The sequence below is a fragment of the Lucilia sericata genome, unplaced genomic scaffold (assembly GCF_015586225.1).
Source record: "Lucilia sericata isolate MDLA Ls3-8-SP2 unplaced genomic scaffold, ASM1558622v1 Contig000119F_arrow, whole genome shotgun sequence".
Taxonomy (NCBI): domain Eukaryota; kingdom Metazoa; phylum Arthropoda; class Insecta; order Diptera; family Calliphoridae; genus Lucilia; species Lucilia sericata.
In genome coordinates, this window is record NW_023994151.1 from 18,354 (window position 1) to 40,000 (window position 21,647).

At 31.0% G+C, this 21,647-nt stretch overlaps 1 protein-coding gene across 7 annotated transcripts in view; it reads right to left on the reverse strand.

Moving 5' to 3' along the window:
- Positions 1 to 1,941: 1,941 nt before the first annotated feature.
- LOC119600718 (uncharacterized protein DDB_G0283357-like) overlaps positions 1,942 to 21,647 on the reverse strand; it is a 149,374-nt gene continuing 129,668 nt past the window's right edge. For 3 of the 7 annotated variants that reach the window (XM_037951176.1, XM_037951177.1, XM_037951175.1), the window contains 8 exons: positions 18,029 to 18,974; positions 17,797 to 17,956; positions 16,232 to 16,412; positions 11,933 to 12,078; positions 10,695 to 11,334; positions 6,821 to 7,519; positions 6,468 to 6,727; positions 3,658 to 4,219 (listed from right to left, as the gene is read on the reverse strand). In XM_037951176.1, the coding sequence (XP_037807104.1) occupies positions 4,175 to 4,219; positions 6,468 to 6,727; positions 6,821 to 7,519; positions 10,695 to 11,334; positions 11,933 to 12,078; positions 16,232 to 16,412; positions 17,797 to 17,956; positions 18,029 to 18,974 (3,077 nt within the window). In that variant the 3' untranslated portion in view covers positions 3,658 to 4,174. Of the gene's footprint in view, positions 4,220 to 6,467; positions 6,728 to 6,820; positions 7,520 to 10,694; positions 11,335 to 11,932; positions 12,079 to 16,231; positions 16,413 to 17,796; positions 17,957 to 18,028; positions 18,975 to 21,647 lie in introns of all 7 variants that reach the window. The other 4 variants (XM_037951179.1, XM_037951174.1, XM_037951180.1 and 1 more) reach the window with 4 other exon arrangements.

Below are 21,647 nucleotides of genomic sequence, written 5' to 3' on the forward strand. Positions count from 1 at the left end.
TTCAATTACATTAGATGTATATTAAATATATTTTATTTGTTTTTTTTTATTTTATTTATACTTTAAATTATGTTTTCAATTTAGTATTTGTTTTTATATTTTAATAATTATAAACTAATATTTATATTTAGATTAGATTAAGATTTATATATTAATTTTATACAAATTGCATTTATAATTAGATTTATTTTTATATATATATATATTTATAGGTATATGTATACTTTATATAACTTGACTATATTTCCACTTTTTTTTGTAATTTGTTTTTTAGAATGATTTTTTTTTTTAAATTTTTTTATGGATTTTTAAGATTTTTTTTTTAAATTTTAGTTTAATTTTGCTTAAATTATTACACACAGATTTTGTTTTTTTTTTTTACTTTAGTAATGAGAGAAAAAGGAGCAGATTTAAGGAGGGAGTAGGTGGTGGTGTTGGGAGTCTGAAAATTTGGGTTTTAGGTTAGAAAAAGAGTTCTTAAAAAAACGGTTTTAGTTTTATTTTCTTTTTTTTCTTGTTTAACTTAATATTGTGTTTTATTTTCTCACTATGATTTTCTTATTTTTTTGTTGTTTTTTGTATATAGTAGTAGTAAGTATAATATATTTTATTTTCGGTAATATTTGTTTTTTTCCTTTTTTGATTATTTTTATGATTTTTTTTGCTTGTTTTAGTTTTATAACATAAAAATTAGTATTTTTTATGGTTTTCGGCTAAAATTAGTTTTTTTTTTATTTGTAATTTTATGTATATGTTTGCAGGGATAAATATTTTTTTAATTTGGGGGTTTTTGGGGGTAAAGATTTAATGTCCTTTGGGATGAATTGTAACTATTTTTTTAGTATTTAGTATATTTTTTTTATAACTTTTCTAAAGCGTTGCCTTGTTTTTGGTGGTTTCTGTTACGCAACTGTGTTTAAACAAAATTTTTCTTTGAAATTTTATAAAATTAAAAATCTTTTTTTTTTAATATTTAAAAGAATATTGTTTTGTTGTAATTACTTAATTAAAATTTTTACTATTTTATCATTTACTGTTTGAAAGTTGTAAAATATTTTATAAAAAGTTTTAAATTTCCAACTGTTTTAGGGCTTTTGAATTTAAATTAAACCAGAAAAAGCTGATTTCTAAAGTAATTGAATAATTTTCTTTATAAAATACATCAAATCCTTTAAATTCTCTTAAATTACACAGGCCATATGGTATGTATAGTGGTTTTAAACCTTATGTTTAGATATCTCGAAGAAAGAAGAAGTTATAACAGAGGTTTAACCTTTATTTTATAGTCAACAGATTGAACTGTCAGATGTCATAACAGATTTTAAACATAAAGGTATCTCTGAGCTTTTAAAGTGTCTCAAAAATGACCAAAATTGTATGCCACGATATTTGGAAAACCTTATGTGATGGATAAATTCAGAGGCCAGATTCGGATTCAGCACTGCTAAATCCTATAGAAAAGTATAATTTGGTTGCTGGGTTCTACAATTTCAAATCAAAAATTGAATTGAATTGAATAAAACACGATTTAAGAACTAGTTCCAATCTTGACAGTTTCAATGAAAAAATGATTGAAAAACAACTAATTCTAAGATTGTTACATTTGCTCTCTTAAGTTTTCCTTGAACTCAATTCCGATGGCGATAATTTGGGGAAACCGTTCTATAGGACAAATATCGACTGTATAACGCTTTCACAGAACCAGTTACGAATGATTTTGTTCCTCCATTTGACAAGTTCGCATTAGAACCTAATGTGTTTGAATTAACTCATGGCAATCGTCATCAGTCAAAGATATTCGATAGAAAGTTTTTTCCACAAGAACTAATTATCAGCAATGAATGCAAAACAAAGATCTACAGTAATCTTGTCTTCCCAATTAAAAGATAATTCTGTTTACTACTGTCAACTAGGCCCATGTGATGTCAGTTGAATGTTTTCTCCCTGTGAAGGAACTTTCTGCAACATTTAAACTGTTACAACAACTATTTGCTAGATGGAAGACAAAATAAGTAGGATTAATCCACAGGCTAGTCAATAGACTAGTTCATAGACATGTGAATAGATTAGACAATAGACTATTCCATAGACTAGTCATAAACCATTTAATAGACTATCCCAGAGAAGATCATAGACTAGTCAATAGATAGACATGTGAATGAAACAATAGACCAGCCATAGACCATTTAATATACTGTTCCAGAGACTTGTTCATAGACTAGTTCATATATGTACAAGTGAATAGATAAGACAATAGACTATTTCATAGACGAACCATAGACCATTTAATAGACTATCCCAGAGACTTGTTCATAGACTAGACAATAGACATAGACATGTCCGTGGACTAGATAATAGACTAGTCAATAGACTTGTCCATAAACTAGTCCCTAAATTAGTCTATAGACTTGTTCCTAGATTAGTCAATGGCCTCGTCAATAGACAAATCCATACAATAGTCAATCGATTAAATAATAAACTATTCAATCGACTAGTCCATAGACAAGTCAATAGATTTGACAATAAAGTCAATAGACTATTCCATAGTGTAGTCAATAGACTATTCCGTAGACTAGCCTATAGTCTGGTCAATAGACTAGTTCATATATTAGTCCACCCATAGTCCAGTAATAGCATAATCCATAGATTACTCTAATCCATAGTTTAGAGGTTTTCAGCGATAGTACTAAGATACTTTTTCTTTACAATTCTTCGCTCATAGGACCAGTGTCATGCTCAGTCTTAGTTATATGAATAGATTTTCCTCTGGAAAGAACTATCGGCAATAGAGAAGCTTATAGAACAAAGGTTAAACCTTTATTTCAAAGTCTACAGATTGGACTTTCAGATGACATAACAAATAAAGATGACTTCGAGCTGTTATAAAGTCTTAAATATGGCAATATTTTTAGGATACAATATCTCCAAAATCTGATGTGATAAAGAAATTCTATGTCTAGATTCCATTCCAGAACAGCTCAATCCTTTAGAAAAGTATTCTTTGGTTAAAAATTTGTTGGCCTGAGTTATTTTAGAATGCAAATAAACAACACTGTATACAAATTTGCTAAAATTATTTCCTAATTTATTTCAAATCGAAATACTAATACCGAAAAAGGTTTAAATACCAATACCGCTATCTTTTCACCATTTCGAAACTGTTGGCAACCTTACCCAGTACTTAACATATCCTCCAATTTAAAGATTCAATTTCGAAAACTTTCAATAAACAAGTTGGAAATTTAAAACAGAAAGAGAAGAAAGATTTCAAAACGACAACAATATTGTAACAAAACAAAAAAATTAAAATAACTATTATTATAGGGATTTTGGTAGCTCGGGATTTACTTTATCTGTTCATGATTAAAACATTCTATAATTTTATATATGTATGTATGTGTGTGTGTGTATATAAATCTATGACAAAATTATTATATTTCTTAATATTTCTGTAATTTAGTTTTTATTTTTTTCTTTTCTTTATAATATTCTCCTCATTTTGTTTTTTTTTGCAAAATCGTTGATGCTAATGATGGGCGGAACTGTTTTAAATTTATTTTTAATTTTTCCTCTAACTGACTTTTTTTCTAACAAAACCAAATCAATAATTGTAGCGTTTCTTCTATCCATCGTTGCCTAAAGTAAAAGTAAACAATGTTTTTTGAAAATATGTTGAATTGTTGATGTAACTGAATGTAACGGGAACAAGTGGTTGTTTGTTGTTGCTTGGTGTAAAAAATGATGTTTGTTTGATTTTGTTTTTTTAAATTTAATCTTAAATTAAATATAGATTTAAATCGTTGCAGTTTGTTCTCTTTTTTTTTTGTTTGTTTGTTGGTTTGTTTTATTTGTTTTTGTGTGATTTGTGTCATGTTTATTTGACAAAGGTGGGAGCATTTTCATTTTTTGTTAATTTGTTTATATACTTTATCAATCTTCTTTGTTAGTAGTATATTCCGACTTGATGTCGTAACTCTTTGATTTTTAATTTTCTTGTTATCTGCTGCTGCTGTTGTTGTCTTTTCTTGCACACAAACGAGTATAGTTTTCTGGAAGGCTTTTTAGTCGTTATTTTTTGTAATTATTGCTTTGGCGGCAAAATATATAAATAAGAGGCCTTCTTGTTTTTTGTTAATTACAACCATTTTCCATATTCCATTGCAATGTTTCGAGTTTAATTAGTAGTAGCAGCTCCAGAACGCCAAGTTATAATTGAGGACTGTAAGAGAAATGAAAGAAATAGATTAGAAAATGTTGTTGTACTTTTTTATTTAAAATATACTTTATATGTTTCTAAGATTGTAGAGTCACAATGAACAAGACTAGACTATAGTCTAGACTATAGACTAGACTATAGACTATAGACTAGACTATAGACTAGACTATAGACTAGACTATAGACTAGACTATAGACTAGACTATAGACTAGACTAGACTAGACTATAGACTAGACTATAGACTAGACTATAGACTAGACTATAGACTAGATTATAGACTAGACTATAGACTAGACTGTAGACTAGACTATAGACTAGACTATAGACTAGACTATAGACTAGACTATAGACTAGACTATAGACTAGACTATAGACTAAACTATAGACTAAACTATAGACTATAGACTAGACTATAGACTAAACTATAGACTAAACTATAGACTATAGACTAGACTATAGACTAAACTATAGACTAGACTATAGACTAGACTATAGACTAGACTATAGACCAGACTATAGACCAGACTATAGACCAGACTATAGACCAGACTATAGACCAGACTATAGACTAGACTATAGACTAGACTATAGACTATACTATAGACTATACTATAGACTAGACTATAGACTAGACATAGACTAGACTATAGACTAGACTATAGACTAGACTATAGACTAGACTATAGACTAGACTATAGACTAGACTATAGACTAGACTATAGACTAGACTATAGACTAGACTATAGACTAGACTATAGACTAGACTATAGACTAGACTATAGACTAGACTATAGACTAGACTATAGACTAGACTATAGACTAGACTATAGACTAGACTATAGACTAGACTATAGACTAGACTATAGACTAGACTATAGACTAGACTATAGACTAGACTATAGACTAGACTATAGACTAGACTATAGACTAGACTATAGACTAGACTATAGACTAGACTATAGACTAGACTATAGACTAGACTATAGACTAGACTATAGACTAGACTATAGACTAGATATGACTAGACTATAGACTAGACTATAGACTAGACTATAGACTAGACTATAGACTAGACTATAGACTAGACTATAGACTAGACTATAGACTAGACTATAGACTAGACTATAGACTAGACTATAGACTAGACTATAGACTAGACTATAGACTAGACTATAGACTAGACTATAGACTAGACTATAGACTAGACTATAGACTAGACTATAGACTAGACTATAGACTAGACTATAGACTAGACTATAGACTAGACTATAGACTAGACTATAGACTAGACTATAGACTAGACTATAGACTAGACTATAGACTAGACTATAGACTAGACTATAGACTAGACTATAGACTAGACTATAGACTAGACTATAGACTAGACTATAGACTAGACTATAGACTAGACTATAGACTAGACTATAGACTAGACTATAGACTAGACTATAGACTAGACTATAGACTAGACTATAGACTAGACTATAGACTAGACTATAGACTAGACTATAGACTAGACTATAGACTAGACTATAGACTAGACTATAGACTATAGACTAGACTAGACTATAGACTAGACTATAGACTAGACTATAGACTAGACTATAGACTAGACTATAGACTAGACTATAGACTAGACTATAGACTAGACTATAGACTAGACTATAGACTAGACTATAGACTAGACTATAGACTAGACTATAGACTAGACTATAGACTAGACTATAGACTAGACTATAGACTAGACTAGACTATAGACTAGACTATAGACTAGACTATAGACTAGACTATAGACTAGACTATAGACTAGACTATAGACTAGACTATAGACTAGACTATAGACTAGACTATAGACTAGACTATAGACTAGACTATAGACTAGACTATAGACTAGACTATAGACTAGACTATAGACTAGACTATAGACTAGACTATAGACTAGACTATAGACTAGACTATAGACTAGACTATAGACTAGACTAGTCTATATAGTCTATAGACTAGACTATGTAGCCCATAGTCTAGTTTATAATTTAGTATATTGTCTAGTCTATAGTATAGTTTATAGTTTAGTCTATAGTCTAGGCTATATTCTATTAGTCAAGTCTAGTCTATTGTGTATTCCATTGTCTAGAGTATAGTCTAGTTTTTCGTCTAGTCTGTGGTCTAGTCTATAGTCAATAGTCTAATCCATCGTCTAAAATCTAGTATACAGTAAACGTTTTCCTCTTTTAATTAAATTTTCCTTACCTTATTATTATTTTTTATTTTCGACTCCATAATATTTTGGAAATTTGTTGCCATTGGCACAATTGAGGCAGTTGTAGAGGCTGCTGCTGCTGTTGCATTTACCAAAACATTGTTGCTATTAGTAGTACAAGTTGTAGCCGTTGTATTAGCAGCAGCTAATAATTGGGCAAAATTGCCAGCAAAATGCAAACCATTAACGCTAGTTGTTGTGGATGGTGATGATGCTGCCGATACTAACAGTGGAGTAACACTGGTGGCATCTAAAAAAAAAGAAACACAATTAATTAGATTTGAAATTTGAAAATGTAATTAAAACAAGTGATTGTGTTAATGTGAATTAAATGAATGAATACCTTTAAGCAAAATTCCATTAGTAGTTAGTGTTGTTGTACCATTACTAGTGATAGTAGTTGAATTTGGCAAAGGCGACGGTGGGTGTTGATGTTGTTGTTGTTGTTGATGATGATGATGATGATACTGTTGTTGGTGCGTAGGCGGTGGTCCATTAACAAAAGTGATTTTGCCATTGGCATGATAAAATGCTGTAGCCATGGGCCCATTTCCACCTCCTGAGGTGAGTTTTAAACCATTTGAGGGTAAAATATTTAATTCAGCACCACCTGGCAAACGACACAATTCATTTGTAGATGAGGCCGTTGAAGTCGAACCATTGGTAAGTGATTTATTTGCAATCGTAGAAGAACCAACCAAATTATTAATATTGTTGTTGCTGTTGTTGCCACCACCTCCTCCAATTCCACCTTGTAATATGCCACCATTGCTGGTTAATAGAAATTTCTGACCATGATTTTTCATTTCATGTTGCTGCTGCTGTTGATGATGGTGATGGCCATTTGTTGCAGTTGTTGTATTGAATACTTTTAAAAATTTTGCCGGTTGTTCACCATCTTCACTAGCATGCTGTTGTTGTTGCTGCTGATGATGTTGATGATTATTTTTTGTTGTTTCTACCAAACTATTGTTGTTGTTGTTCGTTAAAGTTAAACTTTTCTTACGGCCATTGTGTTGTTGTTGTTGATTTCCCAAAACTGCTGCAGAAATATACAAAAAAGTTGTTGATTCTTTTTGTGGTATTTTTTTCAAATTTATTCACAAGTTTTTTTTATACAAATTTTGTGAATTGAGTAAAATTTTGTTTTATTTTAAAGGCCATTTTGTTCACATTTATTTTTTTACAAATTTGATGATTTTGTGGTAAAAAGGTATTTGAATTTTTTGTGGTGGTTTTTGGTGGTGGTTGATGGTTTTTTGGTTTTTATAAAAAGAAAATTAAGAAATGGTGGAGGTGGCTTATGGTTTATATTTTTCAAATTTTTACAGCCTTTAAAGGTTGGTGCTTAGATTTTGTTTAATTTTTTTTTTTAATAGAGGAGCAAATTATAAAATTTTATAGGATTTTGAATTTATATTTTTCTGATAGAAACAGGACATGTTGGGGTTGGTTTTTTATATCTTTGCTAATTTAGTTTTGGATTTTGTAGGTGATATGATGATGTGTGTTATTTCGTTTTAATAATATAATTAGTAGTAATTTTATTTAGTTTTTTTTTTTTTATTTCATCCACATTTAATTTGAAAAGTGGCAATTTTAAATCTATAGCAAGTTCGTTGTTGAATCCTCTTGATTTCTTTTGTAAGTGATTTTATATTCAGATTTTCATAATTTGGCCAATATTGTTTTGTTTTGTTCAAATTGGTTTTTATACCAAATGGCAACCACGTAATGCTTGCAACATTATTGCTATTGGGTTTTGTTTGGAGAGGGTTTTGTGTGTGTTTTAGGAGAAATGTAAATAAACAGAAATAAAAAAAATAGAAAATGTTAAAGAAAAATGCCAATAGTATTAAACAAAAAAAGAAATAAACTTAATATAAAAAATGAGGTTTTTCTACTAATGATGCAAATTTTATACATGAAGAAGGAATTCATCCAGTTCTTTTTCCTGTACATAGTCCGGATTATAGTTTAGGCTATAGTCTAGTCTTTAGTCCAATTTATAGTCTAGTCTATAGTATAGTTTAGTCTATAGTATAGTTTATAGTCCAATATATACTCCAATCTAGTCTAGTCCAGTCTATAGTTTAGTCTTAGTCTATGGTCTAGTCTGTAATCTATTGTAAATGCTATATAATAGTCTATATTATATTCTAGTCTATAGACAAGTCCATAATCTAGTCTATAGTCTAGATTATAGTCTAGTCTATAGTGTAGTCTATAGTGTAGTCTATAGTGTAGTCTATAGTGTAGCCTATAGTCTAGTCTATAGTCTAGTCTATAGTCTAGTCCATAGTCTAGTCCATAGTCTAGTCTAGTCTAGTTTATAGTCTAGTCTATAGTCTAGTCTATAGTCTAGTCTATAGTCTAGTCTATAGTCATAGTCTAGTCTATAGTCTAGTCTATAGTCTAGTCTATAGTCTAGTCTATAGTCTAGTCTATAGTCTAGTCTATAGTCTAGTCTATAGTCTAGTCTATAGTCTAGTCTATAGTCTAGTCTATAGTCTAGTCTATAGTCTAGTCTATAGTCTAGTCTATAGTCTAGTCTATAGTCTAGTCTATAGTCTAGTCTATAGTCTAGTCTATAGTCTAGTCTATAGTCTAGTCTATAGTCTAGTCTATAGTCTAGTCTATAGTCTAGTCTATAGTCTAGTCTATAGTCTAGTCTATAGTCTAGTCTATAGTCTAGTCTATAGTCTAGTCTATAGTCTAGTCTATAGTCTAGTCTATAGTCTAGTCTATAGTCTAGTCTATAGTCTAGTCTATAGTCTAGTCTATAGTCTAGTCTATAGTCTAGTCTATAGTCTAGTCTATAGTCTAGTCTATAGTCTAGTCTATAGTCTAGTCTATAGTCTAGTCTATAGTCTAGTCTATAGTCTAGTCTATAGTCTAGTCTATAGTCTAGTCTATAGTCTAGTCTATAGTCTAGTCTATAGTCTAGTCTATAGTCTAGTCTATAGTCTAGTCTATAGTCTAGTTTATAGTCTAGTCTATAGTCTAGTCTATAGTCTAGTTTATAGTCTAGTCTATAGTCTAGTCTATAGTCTAGTCTATAGTCTAGTCTATAGTCTAGTCTATAGTCTAGTCTATAGTCTAGTCTATAGTCTAGTCTATAGTCTAGTCTATAGTCTAGTCTATAGTCTAGTCTATAGTCTAGTCTATAGTCTAGTCTATAGTCTAGTCTATAGTCTAGTCTATAGTCTAGTCTATAGTCTAGTCTATAGTCTAGTCTATAGTCTAGTCTATAGTCTAGTCTATAGTCTAGTCTATAGTCTAGTCTATAGTCTAGTCTATAGTCTAGTCTATAGTCTAGTCTATAGTCTAGTCTATAGTCTAGTCTATAGTCTAGTCTATAGTCTAGTCTATAGTCTAGTCTATAGTCTAGTCTATAGTAGTCTAGTCTAGTATAGTCTAGTCTATAGTCTAGTCTATAGTCTAGTCTATAGTCTAGTCTATAGTCTAGTCTATAGTCTAGTCTATAGTCTAGTCTATAGTCTAGTCTATAGTCTAGTCTATAGTCTAGTCTATAGTCTAGTCTATAGTCTAGTCTATAGTCTAGTCTATAGTCTAGTCTATAGTCTAGTCTATAGTCTAGTCTATAGTCTAGTCTATAGTCTAGTCTATAGTCTGTAGTCTAGTCTATAGTCTATAGTCTAGTCTATAGTCTTCTATAGTCTAGTCTATAGTCTAGTCTATAGTCTAATCTATAGTCTAGTCTATAGTCTAGTCTATAGTCTAGTCTATAGTCTAGTCTATAGTCTAGTCTATAGTAGTCTATAGTCTAGTCTATAGTCTAGTCTATAGTCTAGTCTATAGTCTAGTCTATAGTCTAGTCTATAGTCTAGTCTATAGTCTAGTCTATAGTCTAGTCTATAGTCTAGTCTATAGTCTAGTCTATAGTCTAGTCTATAGTCTAGTCTATAGCTAGTCTAGTCTTGTCTATAGTCTAGTCTATAGTCCAATCTATAATCTAGTGCAGTCTATAGTCTAGTCTATAGTCTATAATATAGTTTACAGTCTAGAGTAGTACAGTCTAGACTCTATAGTCTATTCTATAAGCCTATAGTCCAGTCCAAAAATTTTAAGCTCTAGTATAGCCTTTTTTCGAGACTATAGTTAAGTCTGATATCTGATCGTTAGATTTTCTTTTGCTTTGCAGAACTACTTGATAAAAATATTAAGTTCTTTTTTTTTTGTTTTTGTAAACTTACCATTATTTGTATTATTAACTCCTTGTGCGGGTGCTGAAGTAGCTAATATAGTTGCGGCAGCTGTGGCTGTAGAACCATTTCCAATTCCACCAGCAATAAGGCTGCCGACACCACCACCGCCGCCACCACCATTTTGACCAGCTCCGGCTACAGCAGCAGTTGCTTGCAATTTCAAACCATTAGGAATGTTAACGGTCACATTGCGACCATTACTAATCACCCCATTAATCGGAGGTGATGACGAGATCAATGACGATGACGAGGAGACACCACTCGAAGAGGACGGCGACGGTGAGGGTGTCGAGGGTGTGGGTGAGCCACGGGTTACAGCAGTAGCTGATATATTTTTGGCTGTCAATGATAATGGTAGACTGCTACCGAAGGTAACAAGAGCCGTAGGACTACCAGCTGGTGGACTGTTAATGCCACCTCCTCCGCCTCCACCCTGAGTAGGAATTGCTACAGCTTGTATGGTGGTGGTAATTGTGGGATTTTTACGCTGTTGTTGTTGTTGTTGGATGACAACATTACTGTTGCTATTAATTGATATTGGTGATGTAGAATTAATATTGTTGTTGTTGCTGTTGTGGTTGATTTTGTTTATCACAGGCGATATTGTTGTGGGCATTGCAGTTTGTAACTATTTATAACAATTACAATATTTATACAACATTACAAATTATCCATTAATTGTAGATTATTTTTTAAAGTTTTTGGTAAAATTGTTTTCGATTTTGATTTCAACATTTATATGTTTTTGAGTGAGTGTTGGTATGAATTTGGTTGTATGTATGTGTGTAATAATTTTGCAATTTAAAAAGTGAAATTGTCGTTTTAAAGCAATTTGTTTTTTTTGTTTAAAATGAGATCGTAGTTTGGTTTAGGCGTATAGAAGTGTATATTTAATTTTTGATTAATTAATTAAAAATAGAGTAGAAAATAAAAAAAGTAAAACAAATTAAGAGTTAAAAAAACTTAACAAAAAAATAATAAAATACATAAACAAAAATTCAAATAAAAAAACAAAAGAAATATCAATAATAATAAAATAGAAAAGATTTTCTTCTAGTTGGCAGTTAACTTTTTAATATGTGTTTGATTTTCATCTTCAACAATTGATTCCTAATAAATCTATATACACTTTCATTCCTAGTTGTATGTTCAGGAATAGTTACATGCTAACACTCAATTTCTTTCATCATCATAATTGTATTATGCATTTGATTTTTACTACTTACACCAGCACCAACTGGTGATGACATTGTATTGCTGCCACTGCCACCACTGCTGCTGCCATTACTGCCGCCACTAGATAGCGAACTAGATGAACTGTACAATGTACTGCCACGTCCAGATGAGAGTGAATGTGTATCATTTATTGTTTCTGAAAAAAAGGAATAAGAAATTTTAAAGAAATTAAATTAGATTTAATATTTTTAGGTTAGAATAATAGCTTCTAAAGTTTTTAAAGGAACATTTTTTGAGATACAAATATCCAGATACTATTCTCTAGTCTATTTACTAGTATATAGTCCATTCATTAGACTTGTCTATAGTCTAGCCTATAGTGTAATCTATAATCTAATATGTAATACATAGTTTAGTCTACAGTCTAGTCTGAAATCTAATATATAGTCTAGTATATAGTCTAGTATATAGTCTAGTCTATAGTCTAGTCTATAGTCTAGTCAATAGTCTATAGTCTAGTCAATAGTCTAAGTCTATAGTCTAGTCTATAGTCTAGTCAATAGTCTAAGTCTATAGTCTAGTCTATAGTCTAGTCTATAGTCTAGTCTATAGTCTAGTCTATAGTCTAGTCTATAGTCTAGTCTATAGTCTAGTCTATAGTCTAGTCTATAGTCTAGTCTATAGTCTAGTCTATAGTCTAGTCTATAGTCTAGTCTATAGTCTAGTCTATAGTTAGTCTATAGTCTAGTCTATAGTCTAGTCTATAGTCTAGTCTATAGTCTAGTCTATAGTCTAGTCTATAGTCTAGTCTATAGTCTAGTCTATGTCTAGGTCTATAGTCTAGTCTATAGGCTAGTCTATAGTCTAGTCTATAGTCTAGTCTATAGTCCTAGTCTATAGTCTAGTCTATAGTTCTAGTCTATAGTCTAGTCTATAGTCTAGTCTATAGTCTAGTCTATAGTCTAGTCTATAGTCTAGTCTAAGTCTAGTCTATAGTCTAGTCTATAGTATAGTCTATAGTCTAGTCTATAGTCTAGTCTATAGTCTAGTCTATAGTCTAGTCTATAGTCTAGTCTATAGTCTAGTCTATAGTCTAGTCTATAGTTAGTCTAAGTCTAGTCTATAGTCTAGTCTATAGTCTAGTCTATAGTCTAGTCTATAGTCTAGTCTATAGTCTAGTCTATAGTCTAGTCTATAGTCTAGTCTATAGTCTAGTCTATAGTCTAGTCTATAGTCTAGTCTATAGTCTAGTCTATAGTCTAGTCTATAGTCTAGTCTATAGTCTAGTCTATAGTCTAGTCTATAGTCTAGTCTATAGTCTAGTCTATAGTCTAGTCTATAGTCTAGTCTATAGTCTAGTCTATAGTCTAGTCTATAGTCTAGTCTATAGTCTAGTCTATAGTCTAGTCTATAGTCTAGTCTATAGTCTAGTCTATAGTCTAGTCTATAGTCTAGTCTATAGTCTAGTCTATAGTCTAGTCTATAGTCTAGTCTAGTCTAGTCTAGTCTATAGTCTAGTCTATAGTCTAGTCTATAGTCTAGTCTATAGTCTAGTCTATAGTCTAGTCTATAGTCTAGTCTATAGTCTAGTCTATAGTCTAGTCTATAGTCTAGTCTATAGTCTAGTCTATAGTCTAGTCTATAGTCTAGTCTATAGTCTAGTCTATAGTCTAGTCTATAGTCTAGTCTATAGTCTAGTCTATAGTAGACTATAGACTAGACTATAGACTAGACTAGACTATAGACTAGACTATAGACTAGACTATAGACTAGTCAATAGTCTAGTCTATAGTCTTGTCTATAGTGTAGTCTACAGTCTAATTTATAGTCTAGTCTATAATTAGTATATAGTCTAGTACATAGTCTAGTATATAGTCTAGTATATAGTCTAGTATATAGTATAGTCTATAGTCTAGTATATAGTATAGTCTATAGTCTAGTCTATAGTCTAGTCTATAGTCTAGTCTATAGTCTAGTCTATAGTCTAGTCTATAGTCTAGTCTATAGTCTAGTCTATAGTCTAGTCTATAGTCTAGTCTATAGTCTAGTCTATAGTCTAGTCTAGTCTAGTCTATAGTCTAGTCTATAGTCTAGTCTATAGTCTAGTCTATAGTCTAGTCTATAGTCTAGCCTATAGTCTAGTCTATAGTATAGTCTATAATCTAGTCTATAGTCTAGTCTATAGTCTAGTCTATAGTCTAGTCTATAGTCTAGTCTATAGTCTAGTCTATAGTCTAGTCTATAGTCTAGTCTATAGTCTAGTCTATAGTCTAGTCTATAGTCTAGTCTATAGTCTAGTCTATAGTCTAGTCTATAGTCTAGTCTATAGTCTAGTCTATAGTCTAGTCTATAGTCTAGTCTATAGTCTAGTCTATAGTACATAGTCTAGTATATAGTCTAGTATATAGTATAGTATATAGTCTAGCCAATAGTGTAGTCTATAGTCTAGACTATAGTCTAGTCTATAGTCTAGTATATAGTCTAGTCTATAGTCCAGTCTATAGTATAGTTTAGTCTATAGTCCAGTTTATAGTCTAGTCTATAGTCTAGTCTATAGTATAGTATATAGTCTAGTATATAGTCTAGTCTATAGTCTAGTCTATAGTCTAGTATATAAACTTCTATAGTCTTGTATATAGTCTTCTATAGTCTAGTCTAGCCTATAGTCTAGTCTATAGTCTAGTCTACAGTCTAGTCTGCAGTCTGTCTATAGTCTAGTCTACAGTCTAGTCTATAATTTAGTTTATAGTCCTAGTCCAAAGTCTAGTGTATAGTCTATTCTATAGTTCTAGTCTATATTTTAGTTTATAATCTTGTCTGACCTATATATGTAAATATTCAGTTCCCTGTCTGTTTTATAGCCTAATTAATCTCTGGTCTGGTCCACAATTTAGCATGTTGTCAATTTTATTCTCCATTTTCTGTTGTAACTTCCTCTGGATTTGTTTACCTTAACTTTCAATGATATTTTCAATCGCCAACGTTATGAAATTGTTTCTAAATTTTACGTCATTTTCAATCTAAGTAGATTTAGTTACCGTTACTTTTGTTCTTTAAATATATTTTTGGAATATTTTAGAACAAACTTTCTAATTGAATGTAAAGAATTATAATTAGTTTTCAGCATTTTATCTGTAAAGACTGATTTTGTTTGCATAAAATCCTCGCACATTTTTATTGAAAAAAAAAAAAAAACACAGTAGAGCAGTAATATTATTAACGTATCAAAATAAATCAAAATTATCATAAACACAAGGCAGTAGTATATCTATGAGCTATTGTGGGCATTTGATTTTTTGCTAAATAATTTATGGGTCATTTTAGCATTAATAAATAAATTGATGATTTGCATTGATGTGTCCTTTTTCACGCGATACCCTATACTTGCAAGGTAATCGTGCGTTTATACAATTGTCACTTTAGATGCTGTTAGTAATCTAGAGTTTAAAGCGTTAGTATTCAAATAAAGTTAATTAAATTTTAAAAATTAACCCATAAAGGGGATCCTTTAATTTATATTCACTTTATAGCAAACAATCAAATTCTTAATGAACTCCTCCAAAATTTGTTCTCAACTATTTTTGCTGTTTTTGTTTTCTTCTATGAATTTTATTATTGTCGTATGTTGTAGTAGTATTTTCTACAAAAATGCATCTTATTTAAAATATCAGCATGCTTTTTCTCTAATATTTCGAAACTTTATACAGAGATCTCGTTTTGAAATGCAAAACTTGAATACTCGTCGTACTAGAGAATAACTTTACAATTAAATGCAACACCGCAATACAAACTTAAAAAATATTATGCTAAAATATGGCGCAAAATAATATTCAATACTTGGTCTACTTTATAAAAATAAAGTCGTACGAAATTTGAATAAAATTCTAAAATTTATTCTCTAACACTTTGTCGTAGTTGGTGTTGTGTTTATACTCAATATATACTATAAGATATTTAATGAATTTCTGCTGCTGCTGCTGCTGTTGCAGCTGCTGCTGGAGACAAATCACACAAATACTAAGTACGAAACAGCAGTTTTTGTTTTGTTTCTTTTTTTTCGTATAAGGCTGTTGTTTCTGTAGTCGATTGTTTGCGTAAAAAGTGAAATTAAAAATTATAATTTTGAGTTTTGAAGGAAAAAGGAAAAACCCATATTAATAATACGAAAAAAGAGGAGGTTAAGGAAAACATACATTTAAGCAAGATATGAAAAACAGTTTAGTTGACCTTTTTTTACTTGAATTTTTCTTTCTCTTATAGAAGAACATTTTTGGGTACAACTAAGAGAACAATTTTAATAATACATAAGATTAACTGGGTCAGATCATAAGCATATATTTACTACTTACCTCTCTCATTTGGAATGCTACCAATTTCGATATCAGGAAAAATACCCAATCCCGAAAACATTTGTTCATACTTTGGACCAAGTTCACGCTTTAAGCTAACAATACGTTTTTGTAAATTGATTTTCTCATTTGCTAAATGTTCCCATTCAGCTTCCAGTTCTTGAGCACGTTTTTGGGAAGTCTGAAAGGAAAATTAATTTAGAGATTTTTTTTATAAAAAAAAAAACAAATAAACGAATTTTTTATTTGGACTAAGGGAAATAGACTCGACTCTAGACTAGACTCAATGTAATAGACTACAGACTATACTATAGACTATACTATAGACTAGACTATAGACTATACTATAGACTAGACTATAGACTAGACTATAGACTAGACTATAGACTAGATTATAGACTAGACTATAGACTAGACTATAGACTAGACTATAGACTAGATTATAGACTAGACTATAGACTAGATTATAGACTAGACTATAGACTAGACTATAGACTAGACTATAGACTAGACTATAGACTAGACCATAGACTAGACTATAGACTAGACTATAGACTAGACTATAGACTAGACTATAGACTAGACTATAGACTAGACTATAGACTAGACTATAGACTAGGCTATAGACTAGACTAGACTAGACTATAGACTAGGCTATAGACTAGACTATAGACTAGACTATAGACTAGACTATAGACTAGACTATAGACTAGATTATAGACTAGACTATAGACTAGACTATAGACTAGACTATAGACTAGACTATAGACTAGACCATAGACTAGACTATAGACTAGACTATAGACTAGACTATAGACTAGACTATAGACTAGACTATAGACTAGACTATAGACTAGACTATAGACTAGACTATAGACTAGACTATAGACTAGACTATAGACTAGACTATAGACTAGACTATAGACTAGACTATAGACTAGACTATAGACTAGACTATAGACTAGACTATAGACTAGACTATAGACTAGACTATAGACTAGACTATAGACTAGACTATAGACTAGACTATAGACTAGACTATAGACTAGACTATAGACTAGACTATAGACTAGACTATAGACTAGACTATAGACTAGACTATAGACTAGACTTTAGACTAGACTATAGACTAGACTATAGACTAGACTTTAGACTAGACTATAGACTAGACTATGGACTAGACTATAGACTAGACTATGGACTAGACTAGACTTTAGACTAGACTATAGACTAGACTATAGACTAGACTATAGACTAGACTATAGACTAGACTATAGACTAGACTATAGACTAGACTATAGACTAGACTATAGACTAGACTATAGACTAGACTATAGACTAGACTATAGACTAGACTATAGACTAGACCATATGCTAGACTATATGCTACACTATAGGATAGAGTATAGTTTAAATCTAGGACTTTTTTATGGACTACACTGTATTATAGATTATACTATACAACTACAGATAATTGGGAATATTACAAAATAACGTATAGAGGATCTTCTTTAACTTTTCCTTAATTCAAATCTTAATAAACTAAAAAATATCATTCTACTTACTTGGACACATTTTAAAGCTTCACCCAATATAGCTAAATTGGAGGTTTTTCTGCGATCTTCATCTTTCAATGATAATTGATTTTTTAATGCTTCATAGCATTCTTTTAAATGGGCACGACGATTCTTTTCTAATTTATTATGAACTTCACGGGTACCAGCCCTGAAAATACGATTAAGGAAAACAAAAATTAAAACTATAGTTACAACATTAATAGATCCTATCAAAACTTACCCATTACTTGTGGAACTAATGGTACGCCTTCTAGGCGTAGCATGTGTTACATGATTTGAACCGGCTCCTACCGCTGACTGCTGTCCAGCATTAAGCATATGCATATAATGACTGCCAGCCGATGAGGCTCCCAACGAGGACGACACATGACGGGGCGGTGAGTGTTGGCTGGAGGTCGAGTGTTGACTGGACGATGAATTTGTACCGAAACTAGGATGATGCTGTTGCGTTGGTGGTATTTCATCGACCATCATACTGTTGCTGTTGTTGCCATTGTGCAACTGATGATGCTGATTATTGGCTGAAAATTTATGGGAGGATAGTGAGAAACTTCGTATACGTGATTGTGTGGGTTCAACAAATTTTCTACTCGACATGGGTGGCGGTGTCAAGGGTATAAAAGTTTTTGGGCGATTGGTTAAAACTATACAACTATTGGCGGTTTGTTGTTGTGCTTGCTGAGACGTTGACGACGACGAGGATGTTGGAGTTAATTGATAGGGAAACCCGGTTATGAGAGGTATATTTTTATTATTAAAAGGTATATTAATGGCCTTGGACAGGGACACATGTGTTGTGGCCGGCTGCTGCGTTACTTGGCCTATAGTGGCTGTGGGAGCCGCTATGCGAATGCCATTGGTCAACAACATTTGTTTGCTGGCAGCAGCATTTCCTATAATTTCACCATTTCTACCTATCAAAGTAAATGTGGCCGTATTACCACCATCCGTCGCCGCAGTCTCAGCTGCTGTTTTAGGTTTCACCATTGTGACATCTTCTGGTTCTTCGTCATCTGTTGCCATTCGTATTGGTGGCGACAAAGATGAGCTTGATGAGGTTTTTAACAATTTGCTTGAGGTGGAATTGGTCAGTAACATGAATGAGGTGCTTTTAGTATCAGTGGTATTATTATCATTACTGTTGTTGTTGGTGTTGTTTGCATCATCTTTATTATGGAATTTTTTTGTTTTGAAATTTATATTTTAAACCAATTCGTTTTCGTTTTGTGTGATAGTTGTTGGTGAAAGATCAAGGATTTCAAATTAAAAAAAAAGAAGGGAAAAATAAAAATTTTAAAAAATAGAAAATAAAAAAATACAAGAATTTGGAAAAAGTTAAACAGAAAAATATGAAACACAGACATTTAGGCAAGATGGAAGAAATGAGATGGGAAAACAGAAATAGATGTTTTATAAGAACACAGAAGCGATTAAGCTGAGGAGCGTAACAGTTAAATGATAAATGTATAAGAATGGTTTTTAAAAAAATTTTATAAATTGTTAAAAAAAGGTAATAAATACATAAACTTAAAGCAAACGATAGTGCGAAATTGGTGGCAGAATGTTTCTGATAAATAAACTAAAACGTAATCTAGACTGAATAGAACTAGACTATGAAGTAGATTATATGGTGAACTATAGGCTAGGCTATGTACTAGACTACAGATTATGTTGTAGTTCAATCTTTAGATTACGCTATAGGCTCAATATATACTAGACTAGATCAGATTTTAGACTAGAGTACATATTAGATGATTAACTTGACTATAGACTATCCTATAGACTAGCCCATAGACTAGACTATAAACTAGCCCATAGACTAGACTATAAACTAGCCTATAGACTAGACTATAGATTAGACTATAGATTAGACTAGACTACAGACTAGACTATAGACTAGACTATAGACTAGACTATAGACTAGGCTATAGACTAGACTATAGACTAGACTATAGACTAGACTATAGACTAGACTATAGACTAGACTATAGACTAGACTATAGACTAGACTATAGACTAGACTATAGACTAGACTATAGACTAGACTATAGACTAGACTATAGACTAGACTATAGACTAGACTATAGACTAGACTATAGACTAGACTATAGACTAGACTATAGACTAGACTATAGACTAGACTATAGACTAGACTATAGACTAGACTATAGACTAGACTATAGACTAGACTATAGACTAGACTATAGACTAGACTATAGACTAGACTATAGACTAGACTATAGACTAGACTATAGACTAGACTATAGACTAGACTATAGACTAGACTATAGACTAGACTATAGACTAGACTATAGACTAGACTATAGACTAGACTATAGACTAGACTATACTATAGACTAGGACTATAGACTAGACTATAGACTAGACTATAGACTAGACTATAGACTAGACTATAGACTAGACTATAGACTAGACTATAGACTAGACTATAGAACTAGACTAGACTAGACTATAGACTAGACTATAGACTAGACTATAGACTAGACTTTATAGACTAGACTATAGACTAGACTATAGACTAGACTATAGACTAGACTAATAGACTAGACTATAAGACTAGACTATAGACTAGACTATAGACTAGACTATAGTAGACTAGACTATAGACTAGACTATAGACTAGACTATAGACTAGACTATAGACTAGACTATAGACTAGACTATAGACTAGACTATAGACTAGACTATAGACTAGACTATAGACTAGACTATAGACTAGACTATAGACTAGACTATAGACTAGACTATAGACTAGACTATAGACTAGACTATAGACTAGACTATAGACTAGACTATAGACTAGACTATAGACTAGACTATAGACTAGACTATAGACTAGACTATAGACTAGACTATAGACTAGACTATAGACTAGACTATAGACTAGACTATAGACTAGACTATAGACTAGACTATAGACTAGACTATAGACTAGACTATAGACTAGACTATAGACTAGACTATAGACTAGACTATAGACTAGACTATAGACTAGACTATAGACTAGACTATAGACTAGACTATAGACTAGAGTATAGACTAGACTATAGTCTATATACATTTTAACCAATTTCCGTTAGATTATCAACAAAATTGTATAATTTCCCTTCTAACATTCTAACGTATTTTTTATTGTTATTTTCTCTCAAACACTTTATAATTGTTGTTGCTATTTAGTTATAGTGTTATAAAATTTAAATTAAATTAAAAAAATTACACAAGTTTTATTTAATTATTTATTAAATAAAATACACAATTCTCTACGTTGTTTTATAATTTCTCTAGACATTTGTATAAAATTAAAAATTAATTATCAGAATTATTATTATAAAACATTTAATTTTCTTATGTATTTTTTTATTGACTAATTGTTCTATTACAACAAACAATAATTGATAATTGATTTATGAAACACCGGTATTTGATAGGCAACTAAGAAAATTTTTAACAAAATAGTTACACAATATATTTATTAAGTAAATTTTCCATAGTTTAGATAAAAAAGAAAATCAATAATTCAACTTTATAAACTGCAGACTTGAGAAATAATATATTAAGAATTGTTTTAAAAAGTAATTATAAGATATATATAAAAAAAAATTATTAACTGTGACAACTTTTTTAAAAACGTGATTTTGTGACAATTGTTGTATATTTTTGACAGATGCGTTTTACATCTGTTTTTATCATGTGATTAATATTTAAATAATCTAAAATTAAGAGAAATTGTTGTACTCCTTGTCGATAATAGAAAATGAACGGTTGTTTTTTTATACATTTTGAATAAAATTTAAACAAAACTAAGTTTATTTACTTTG